Genomic DNA, 11,637 nt, shown 5'->3' on the forward strand with positions numbered 1-11,637 from the left:
TCGGTGTGTGTGTGTGTGTGTGTGTGTGTGTGTGTGTGTGAGACCCAGCCATCCTTCATCTTCACTCTTGTCTGATGGCTCTTCTGGCATTTTCAGGTGAAGGGTCATATGTAAGGAGATGTCTTAAAATCGTCCACTAAGAGCTTTGAAGGACACCATCAATTGACAAAATCAAAAGCCTTTAAGAAAGTTGATTTTAATCTTCCACAAGAAAGGCCACGAGTAATGAGAAATTACACAGACTGGGAAAGAACATACACATACACACAGACAACGATTTAACTTCGCTGTATAAATGGAAACATTCCATAGACTTAAACCTAATTGAACACTTTCTTCAGTTTTACAAAAAAAAAAAAAAATTATTTTGTATCTTTTTAACAAATGAGGACGTCCCCAAAAGTCAGATTTACTGAGTAAAGTGGCTCACTTCTGAGTGCAAATCTGACCCCAAAATATGGTACTCTGGTTCTTTCATGCCTCGTTGAAAAGAAAACAGCAGCTACAACATTCTGCTGAACTTCTCTTTTTGTGTTCCTCAGAAAACAAAGTCATTCAGATTTCAGGATCAGTATATTCATATTTCAAAGAGATGATGATGACTAAAAGTCACAGAGACAGACGTGTTCTTACATCATACAGCCATTCATCCTACAGGAAGTGACTAAATAGACCTCGATCTGACCCGGACACAAGAGCGTGAGGAGGTCTCTTGCCCTGGGGTCTTGTGCAATGGCACTTCTGAATGAATCTGCCTCACACTGTCTGCGTGACTTGATGTCAGAAATTTCTCTTTCTCTCTCACGATCACACACACACACACACACAATTGAGTGCTCAGTTCCAAGAAAGTGGGTAAAGTCACTGATGAATTCGTTTGGCAGACAGCTCAATGCCCTGTAGTGTCTGTCCTCCAGCATCATTGCTTATGCCTGGCCCATAAAGCTATCCCACAAGCCACCTGGGAGCTCTCAAATCAATCTGCAACAGAGTCACATCAGCAGGAAAATAATTGTGCTCCAAATATAGTGCTTTCCCTAAACCTCGTCTCCTGATTCTCCTGACACACACATCAAACGGACAGCTCAACAAGAGCAGAAATGCAAGAGTGTGAGATAGCAGGGCAAACAATGAATGCTATATATATATATATATATATATATATATATATATATATGTACACACAGATATGGCAAATAATGATATATATGTATATGTACAGTATATATATATATATATATATATATGTGTGTGTGTGTGTGTGTGTATATATATTTGTAATGTACAGTACGTATATGAACCTGTGTAGAAGTGAAAAAGGAACCAGTATATTTATAGTAATGAAAATTCTGTAATTATTTCATTATTTACTCAACCTCATGTTGTTATAAACTCAACTTATTTTGAAACGCAAAATGTGGTGGCCAGAATCATTCTAGCCACTCTTTACCATATAATGGAAATGAAGGATGACTGGGCTGTTAAGCTCCAAAATAAAGTATAAGTAGCCTTGTACCTTTTTTATTTATGCACATATTCTATATCCACACTGTAAAAAATTTCCCTGTAAATTAACGGTAATATACTGGCAGCAGGGTTTCCAGGAGTGTACCGTAATTTTACAGTTTTATTACGGTATTCTGAATTACGGCTTTTTTGTAAATTAAAGGTAATAAACTGGCAGGAGGGTTTCCAGGAGGATCAAGTCAAGTGCTCATGCAAAAGGCGGCAAGTTTATATGCTTCCTTAGTAAAATTAAGTTTACACGCCTATTTTCGATTTCCCTATATATAAGGTTAATATATGCCAACTTTACACACGCCTAACTTAGGAACAAGAATGCAAATTAAGCAAATCCTCCATTTTAAACCACACTGGGTTGGCGCCAATGCAAAACGCAAATATAAAGATTGTGCAAATAATTGTTTCAGATAATCAAGCAAACACACTTACTTCAGATCCCTGTTATCTGTAATCGAGCTTCAATTTGAGATAAAATCCATTTAGGCTATATATCCACTGAGACCGACGCTTCTCTCACTGGTATCAAAAGCTAACCGTTGCTCCCCTCCCCCACCGAACGCAAGTATTTTATATTTTCCTCTATATAAGGTTAACATTTACAGGATTTTACACCAGGAAACAACAAAACATGCAATTAGCTGCAAGAATCGCTCTCTCTCTTTCTTACACACACGCACACACACACTTAACTTAACGTTAATTCACCGTCTTAAACCGCAGGGTTGGCAACAATCTGTCAAAGGCAAATTAAAAGATTGTGCCCACATAAAAAATAAATATATCAAATAAACTTATTTCAGACTCTGATCTGCTTACCTGTAAATGAGCTTCAACTTGAGATGAAATCCATGCATATAAAACTTTCACTGAACCCGATGCTCCTCGGTTCGTCGGCGTCAATCACTTGTATGTACCCGATGCTCCTCGGTGCGTCGGCGTCAATCACTTGTACCAAGCTAGCCTTTGGTTCCCCTCCCCCACCGATCACGTGTGCATTTACGGTAAGACACCGTCATTTTAGAAAACAGTTCAGTACTGTAAATTTACGCTGTAAATACGCTGTAAATTTACAGGGATTTTTTACAGTGCATTATTCTAACTGGAATGAAGTCATACTACAGCTTTTGTGACAAATAGACTGAAATTTAAGCCAATTTTCACTGATAATCTGCCTTTTCCAATGAGATTTCAGTGAAAACTGATATAATCTTTGTCTGTTTCTCTTAGAAGACCTGGTATAGGGTGGTATGATTAACTTTTATGACACATTTTTTTGTCACTTTGTGCTTAACAGTCCTCATACATTTTCATTTTATGGAAAAGAGTGGCAGTGACATTCACCTAGATCTCTTATGTTTCTGGTGTACTATTCCTTTAAATAAACATAATGAGACTAACATCCAAATCTCATCTCAATTTGCCATCCATTTGAAAGAGTCAAGCAATGAAATGGCCTACTTTAATACATTTAATGACAAATGTGGGTCAGGTGTGTTTTTAGGGGGCAAACTGATGAATGCTCATGAGGTTTACTAAACCAGAGGTGTCACACACAGAAACATCAGAGTAGGAACCATGATGTATTTTAGTCTCCATGCTGCCCTCCACTGGCAAACAACGACAACAACTACCAACTCAATACATGTAATCTAATGGCAAACACATCAAATTTATATGCTCTAAAGATGAAATATTGAAAATCAGACCTGTTTATTTTCAGGCAGATAAAACTAAAAATCTAATTGATGGCTACACTTATCAAGTATTATAAGTATCCAAGCACAAATGTATTCTGGGCTTATCGGTGCATTTGCTGTGGGCCCATCAAGCTATTGTAACTCACTAATTGCAACTCACATCTTTGCAAGTCAAATAATTACAAGTCAAATCACATCTTTTTACCAGACAAATTAAAGGATGAATGATTGATTGATGATTACAAACCAGCTGTTGCTGTATTGCCAACCACAACCAGACAGCTTTCCCTCTCCTCATGGCAACGAGACTGAGCAGCTGCAGCTTAAATCACCAGTGCTGGAAGCAAAACTAATATATTTCATCTCTCATCATGCAGCAATTTGGGATTTCCATATATATGTAATATGTACTATGTCATATATTGAAGATGCTAAGACATACAAGTACATTAGAAAGACCAAACGAGACATTTAAAGGAATAGTTTACCCAAAAATTTCAATTCTGTCATTATTTGCTCACCTTCAAAACCTGTATTAGTTTCTTTCTTCTGCTGAACACACACACACACACACACACACACACAAAGAAGATATCTTGAAGAATGTTGTTGACCCAACAGTTGGTGGTAGCCATTGACTTCCATAGAATTTTTTTTTTTTTCATAATATGGAAGTCAATGGCAACCGTCATATGTGTGGTTACCCACATTCTTCAAAATATCTTATTTTGTGCTCATTGCTCAACAGAAGAAAGAAACTCATACAGGTTTGGAACAACTCGAGGATGAGTAAATGATGACAGAATTTTCATTTTTGGGTGAACGAATCCTTTAAGGAGATTTCAAATAATTAAAAAATGTATAATATGTGTACTAATTTACCAGCTTTGCAGACACTTCTACATAACTAAAGAACATTATGCAAATCATGAGTGATGAGAATCAACTTCAGAAACAGCTACAAATTAGCAGTGAATTTTTATTCCTGAAACATCTTTCTACCGATGCAACATGTAGTCACATAAACCAGAACAGCTACAATATGCACATATGCAAATAAAATAAATAAACGTGTCATTTATGTTTTACTGATTAAAGAGAGAGAGAGAAAAAAATAAAAACTTAATTAATTGCCAGTGTTTCTGCACCCACAGAGACACCAAACTGGCCCTATTCTTCATCTGTTGATTAACATCTGAGAGAATTAATGTCACATAACGTCTGGCTAATTTGGTTGTTGAAACTTCCAGTTGTCAATGTGCACGTTAACGATCCATACTCGAAACCATAATCAGCAATGCAGTGACTGGATGGCAACATATACTTAAATTAATGTAAAGCATAAGTCATCATACTTTAAATTTTTGATATTGATAGATGCCACAAGAATGAGCACAATTCCTCTCAATTAATATTAGAAAGTTATTAATAATTTAAGCAAAAGTAACACTGCCAAAGCAACCAAAACAAAAGAAGACTTTTTACCCATGTATTTCAACAGGTTTTATATAAGGCCTATGCAGACTGTCAGCATTGTTTTTAATGAAACAACAACCTCACTTTTACAGCTAATATAAGGCTTTTTTGGTTGGTTTGTTTGTTTGAGGGGGCACCTGACATGACCAAATAAACCAAAATGCTTTGTATGAGTAATACTCACTATCATTCAACAGTTTGGGGTCATTAAGATTTAAAATGTTACAAAAGATTTTTATTTAAAATAAATGCTGTTCTTTTGAACTTTCTTTTAATCAAAGAATCCAGGAAAAAATGATCACCATTTTCACAAAAAAATTAAGCAGCAAAAATATTTTCATTATTGATAATAAGAAAAAAAAATTCTTGAGCACCAAATCAGTATATTAGAATGATTTATGAACAACCATGAGGACTGGAGTAATGGCTGCTGAAAATTCTGCTTTGCCAGCACAGAAATAAATTTCATTTTAAAATATATTAAAACAGAAAACAGTTATTTTCAATTGTAATAATGCAAATAAATGCAGCTTTGGGGAGCATAAGAGACTTCTACAATTTTGAATGGAAGTGTATTATATAGCCTATTTTCATATAATATAAAAGCTTATATAACCTACGCACAAAGATTTGCGAAATTAATGATGTTTTTTTCCAAACAGGTTTGTTAAAACTCAAACAATATTATTAATGAACCACAGAACCATAGTGTTTACACTCTTCAAGACAAAAAATAAAAATAAACTAAAACATACAAAATGCTTACTAACAGTTGTCACTGCATTTTAAACTGAGATTGAAGAAAGTTCCTTAACATCATCATTTTTAAGATATTAGATTTCTGAAATGAAAGTAGAGGAGTAGTGAAAGGAGCTGATTGACAGACTCACCACTCAGTGTCCACAGGTGTGATGTCAATGCGAGGGGGTGTAATGAAAGGCAGTGTAGTTGGTCTTGCCATGATCCCGTCATCTGGACTGCGGGACCTCTCCGTCTGCCTCCATGATAAAGGAGGCAACTGTAGGTTACCGGAGAAACGGCGCCGACCTTGCCGCAGGTCCACCCCCAGCGTGCAACCCGAAGAGGTGAAAGATTCACTTAGTCTGCAGTCCGGAGGCTCTTTACTGTCCTGGAGTGAGAAAGAGAGGTAGGTAGGTAGTAAAAAATGTAATGCCATGTCAGCAGCTAAGGCTATTTTGACGGCTGCATTGTACATGTTCTACCAGTTAAACAAGAGTTGTATAAATACAATAAAATAAAACCAAGTGAGAAAGAAAGAGAAACGAGGGTAAAAATGGGAATTGCTTTCAGTGGACTAAAGAATTTTAATGAATAAGACCAATTAAAGGGTTAGTTCACCCAAAAATGAAAATTCTGTCATTAATTACTCACACATGTGAGCAGCGCGACGCATGCGTGTGATGCTGATGCAGAAGTCGTTCAATAATGAACCGGCGTTCTGACATAGAACCTGGAAGCGCTGGACGTAAACAACGTATGAGAATGACACAGAAGAAGAGGTTGTTGAATAAAGTCATATTTGTTTTGTTTATGCGCACAAAAATTATTCTCGTCGCTTCATAAAATTCTTGTAGAATCACTGTAGTCACGTCGACTGTTTTAACAACGTCTTTAGTACCTTTATGGATCTTGAGAGTTTGGGTGGCGTTGCTGTCAATGGGGCCTCTCTGAGTCATCGGATTTGATCAAAAATATCTTAATTTGTGTTCTGAAGATGAACGAAGGTCTTAGGGGTGTGGAACAACATGAGGGTGAGTAATTAATGACAGAATTTTCATTTTTGGGTGAACTAACCCTTTAAGACATTGTAAAGAATTTCACACCAGTAGAGGGAGCCAGCGCCTTTCACTCAACATTCAACTTCTATGTTTCTTGAAAATACATAAAATGACATTTAATAGAAGTCTGTTGTACAAACAAAAGCTTTAAATGTGGGAAAGTCTAAATAAAACAGAAAATAGCTCTAATAAATATTTCAAATATTTGGATTAGACGTGTCAGGTAAATCTTCACAGTCAAATATATTCAGTATTCAAACGAGCACTGTTACAACACTAAAAACAAGCACAAAAACGTGATATGGTACACTTTTGTTTTTTGTATGTGATATTTTTTTAGATTTTTTTAGATAATGGTTAGCAAATACTGCTTAGCAAAAGTACTACCACCTAAAAGCCAATGTATTACCATTATACTACCATTGTACATTTTGTAAGGAAAGGGAAAGACTAAAAACTCCCCCACAGAACTGAGATATGAGAAACACTGCATTGATTGATACATGCTGTAGTCGCTCTAATTAATTTTCCTTTACCACTGTGTTCCCACGTATCATTTGTGTGTACTGAAAAACCATGACAAGCAGAGACTTCTTTCAATTTAGTCATCCTCATGAGGTGCACATAAAAACAAACATAAACACAACCAGTAGTCAGATTCACTAACAAATTACTCATATTTGCTGGTTCTAGTTCAGTTTGAATCAGTCTGATGAATTCTTAACTGAGGTTATGCGATCTTTATTACACACATACATACAGTGGGTACGGAAAGTATTCAGACCCCCTTAAATTTTTCACTCTTTGTTATATTGCAGCCATTTGCTAAAATCATTTAAGTTAATTTTTTTTCCTCATTAATGTACACACAGCACCCCATATTGACAGAAAAACACAGAATTGTTTCTTAAAATACCAGCCCAGTGACTGATTTGTACTTGTTTTCTGAGAGTAAAGCAAAGATGTATAAAGAATGTAAAAGCATTTCATCATACCAGCAAAGAGACACATGCACATAGATAGACCATGGGTTCTTAACCACAGGGCCAGGGCCCACAAGAGGGCCTCAGCTCACTACTAAAGGGAGCCTCCAGATGATTTAAAATAAGACAAAGCACATCTTTTTTAATTATGAACCAGTGAAAACCTGGATATACTGTATGAGGCTATTTTAAAAGTATGATTTTTAGACCTCAAAAAGTAGTGTAAATTAATCAAAGCTTTAAGTCATTTTTTATATTTAATTTTATATTTTATAAATATATTTATATATATTACAGTTTTTCTCGATTGCTAAAACACTATAACCAGGCTTTTGAACTAAAATTTCAAAACCATAACGCCATTTTTCAGTTTTTTTGTTTTTTTTTACAGTTGTGCTGTTTAGTACATGAATGAATAAAAATGTGCCAATGTATACATTGGTTGTGTCTTTTGTGTTCATGTGAAAAGGTTTTTGAGGGGGAGAACCACAAGCAACATACTTTTTTGTTTGGATATATTGTTTTGAATTTATTGCACCAGTGTGTAATACTATGTTGTAGTGTGTGTGTTTTTGAAAGCTTGTGTGTGATGTCTGAGGGAAAAGTTTGGTTTTTCAGCAAGAGTGAATGGTTTTGAGTGTAGAGCTTCATTTTGACCTGAAAATAGGATGTTTGGGGAATTGGGTGAGACGTTATGGATTTGTGTTTACTGTTTTGAGAATACGAGGCATAGTTTCAAGAAATGTGTTTAAGCAATCGAGAAAAACTGTAACATTTATAATATTTTATAATTATATTTTTTATGATAACTATAATAATTATATTTTTAAAGCTCTAAAAATATTAGATCGAAATTGCTATTCATGAAAAAAAGTAAATCGCAACCGACTAGAAAAGTCATTTAAATTAGTGTAAATCCTAAAGAACATTCAGTCTAGAATCATGGATTCATGGATTTATTATCATTATTATTTTAATTATAAAGTTATATATAATTATATATATGAAAAATTGCACATAAAATATATCTATAATATATAAGATACAAGATACCTTCTTTAATTTCTGTAAATAAAACCGCTGAAAAAGCAGCTCTCTCATTACAGCAGCACTACCAGAAACACCTTGAAGGCCCTTCAAATATTGTGTTTGACAATGGGGAGTCAAAAAAAGTTGCTGACAGAAAAAGTGCTAACCAATAACACTGTGGTACCCAGGTGGTTTGAAAATTGCAGTACTAAAAAATAAATAAATAAATAAATAAATAATAATAATAATAACAATAATAAATATATTTATTTATGTACTGTACAGTGTGTGTGTGTATGTATTTATTAATTTATTTTTCTAATTTACTTATATACAACATCCAATATTTAAGCTTTATGTGTGTAAAAACATTAACACTATGCTGTGTGCTGTGCAACAACAGTGGTAGTGAGCATGATGGGAAGATATGTGGGCAGCTGAAGATGTTTGATAGCAGACCAACACTGGCTGGAAAGCAAAAGAAACTCGCCAGCAACTGATATCATCAGTACAGCTGAGAAAAGAAGAGTGTTTCTGCATCATCTGTCAGGGACCACAAGAAAAAACTCTCAGAAGTGAACAGAGCTCCATGTTATGGAGAGGAACACTGTTGACCGGAGCTGTTAAAAAGCTCATCTAAACAGACAAAGCTGCAGAGCTCTGGATGCTAAAACACTCCTACACCCCTCTTATAGAATCAATTCAAGGGGAGAATTTCCTCTGAAAACAGAGCAGGTGGAGGCCAAATGATGCCCTAACCTAATAGAAAATGCATTACCACAGATCAGATCTCCATACGTCGCCAAATTGTAGAAATATCAGTATAAGTCTTCCACTCCGCAACCCCACATATCAGATTGTTTTCCCTTCAAGCCTTTCCTTCTCTTAATGTAGCTCCTTTAACAGGGACTTTCATGTGCTTCACTTTGCTGTTTTTGTCCTTAAATGCAATGCTCACTTTGAATGCTGGGAACAATTTACTATCCTTCAGATCACATCCTGATGGATGCATCATGCTAAGAGTCTCAGAGTTGATTTTAATATTTCAAAATACTCTGACATGGACGCTGCAGAAAAGTTCAGAACTTTCCAAACACACGTATAGGGACACGTATCCAGTCCTTAAAGATGTCATTTCTGACAAAACGCATCCTGACTAGAGGTGACTAGAAATACAGATATTACCGAGGCTTTCAAGCTTTAAATTGGAGTCAAAAGCACCATAAAACCAATATAAAAGTGATCTGTACAACCTATGTACTAATATATTCCTGAAGCCATAGAATAGGTGACAAAATTTAGTCACCATGAAATCAAAATTGACTATTCAAAATGGACTATTTTAATATTTTATTTTTTAGTTCGTTTATTTTTTGTCAAGTAATAATTTTTTTAATAGTTCTAGTTTTAGTTTTAGTTAACGATATTAACCCTTCCCATCACTCACATCATAGTGATTAGATTGCAGTAATAGCAAACAGAAACAATCCAATCAAACTTGGACAAATTCCCACCCTACTTTTAACAACGATCAATTCCCACACTATATTTTTTCTCATTTGAGAAGCCATTTCACTCAGATATACATCACAATAGAAAAGATGATCACAACTTCTGTTTCATGCTGATTTTAACCTGTTATTCACTGAAAATCTTGATATCTGGTCTATCTCTCCTTTAAGAGGGTACAAGAAGTGCTCTTCGTTTTGTGAATGAATTGAGTCAGAGCACAACATCAGTCATACTGATTAATTCCGATTCATTCGTAAATCGGAATGATCTGAGGTAATTCAGTTGTGCATGGTAGTGGTAATCAGACTAACAGCTCACTGAAAGGGAAGATTTTCAGTTAATAATTATCTTAATTTTGGCTTGGTTCTCACACAAAGATATGTTATGGCTTCAGAAGACTTGGAATATAGTACATTTTGACCACTTCTATGATACTTTATGATGCTCTTGTGTGTGTGTGTGTGTGTGTGTGTGTGTGTGTGTGTGTTTAGGCTTAAAATCTTAGGATTTACTTGTAGCTGCATCCAAAACAGCAACAAATTTTCATTTTGGGGTGAAATATTACTGTCCTTTAGACACAGTTTTCAGATTCCCCACCAATCAAGGGCAAGTATGAAGATATTTTGCAGATTTAGATGCATCTATTTGAGCTCATGTCGTCTGGCAAAGGACATAATCTGTATTTGACTGATCCAAACATTAGCTCATGGAAAACGTATCATGTTGTGATTGGACAACATCCTTCTAAGTTGATATTATCCAGCCCATTGGCCCAGCCCTTTCTGTGCGTCAGAATTACAGCGTTTTGTCCCCAAATGATCTCAGAGGGAGAGCACAGGAGCAGGACGGAGCAATCAGCCAGACCAGGGATGACCAAGGTGACCTCCTGAGATTCCCTGTGTCTGGAACACTCTGCGGTCAGCTCACAGCCAACGCCTGCAGCCACCCGAGACCACGTTCTTTTTTAATTCATTAGACTAATGCAGCGTCGCTTCGAGCTATAAAACAGCCCTGTGCTCTACGGACAACCTTTTCTCCTTCAAACTAAAATTACCCAAAGCACAGGCACTCAAACAAAATACCTTCGACCATATGGTGCTTGACTCTCTTTGACTTTGTTTGAAAGAAAAAAACTTAAGAGAAAAGTGCTTCATCACACACAGAACATTTATGGACTAAACAGCACAAGATATGATTGCCAAAATATCAAAATTTCAGTAGTGCAGCAGTTCTCATTTCCAGTCCTGGCGACCCATCACTCTGCACATTTTCCATGTCTCTTTTATCTGACACATTTAGTTCAGTTCATGGAGTTCAATAAAATTCTACAAAATTAACCACTGCTGCACTCTAAAAAATCCTGGGTTATTTTTTTAACCCAATTGCTGGGTTGAGCCTTTTGGGTCATTTTATTGGGTTATTTTTTCAGTGTTTGGGTTGTTTGTGTGTTACCCAGCTCCTGGGTCAAATGTAACAACCCAATGTTTGGATAGTTTTTTAGTGTTACCCAGCTCCTGGGTCAGACATAACAACCCAATGTTTGGGTAGTTTTTGTGTTACTCAGATCCTGGGTCAGACGTAACCCAGCGGTTGAGTTATTTATCGCGGGGATTTTGC

At 35.9% G+C, this 11,637-nt stretch overlaps 1 protein-coding gene across 1 annotated transcript in view; it reads right to left on the reverse strand.

Annotated features, from left to right (window-relative positions):
• LOC107739135 (cAMP-specific 3',5'-cyclic phosphodiesterase 4B-like) overlaps positions 1–11,637 on the reverse strand; it is a 148,951-nt gene that overhangs the window by 123,341 nt on the left and 13,973 nt on the right. The window contains exon 2 of the mRNA XM_016551150.1: positions 5,588–5,826. Coding sequence (XP_016406636.1) covers positions 5,588–5,826 — 239 coding nt within the window. The remainder of the gene's footprint in view (positions 1–5,587; positions 5,827–11,637) is intronic.

This window comes from Sinocyclocheilus rhinocerous, unplaced genomic scaffold, assembly GCF_001515625.1.
Source record: "Sinocyclocheilus rhinocerous isolate Xijiao unplaced genomic scaffold, SAMN03320098_v1.1 scaffold1182, whole genome shotgun sequence".
Lineage (NCBI taxonomy): Eukaryota > Metazoa > Chordata > Actinopteri > Cypriniformes > Cyprinidae > Sinocyclocheilus > Sinocyclocheilus rhinocerous.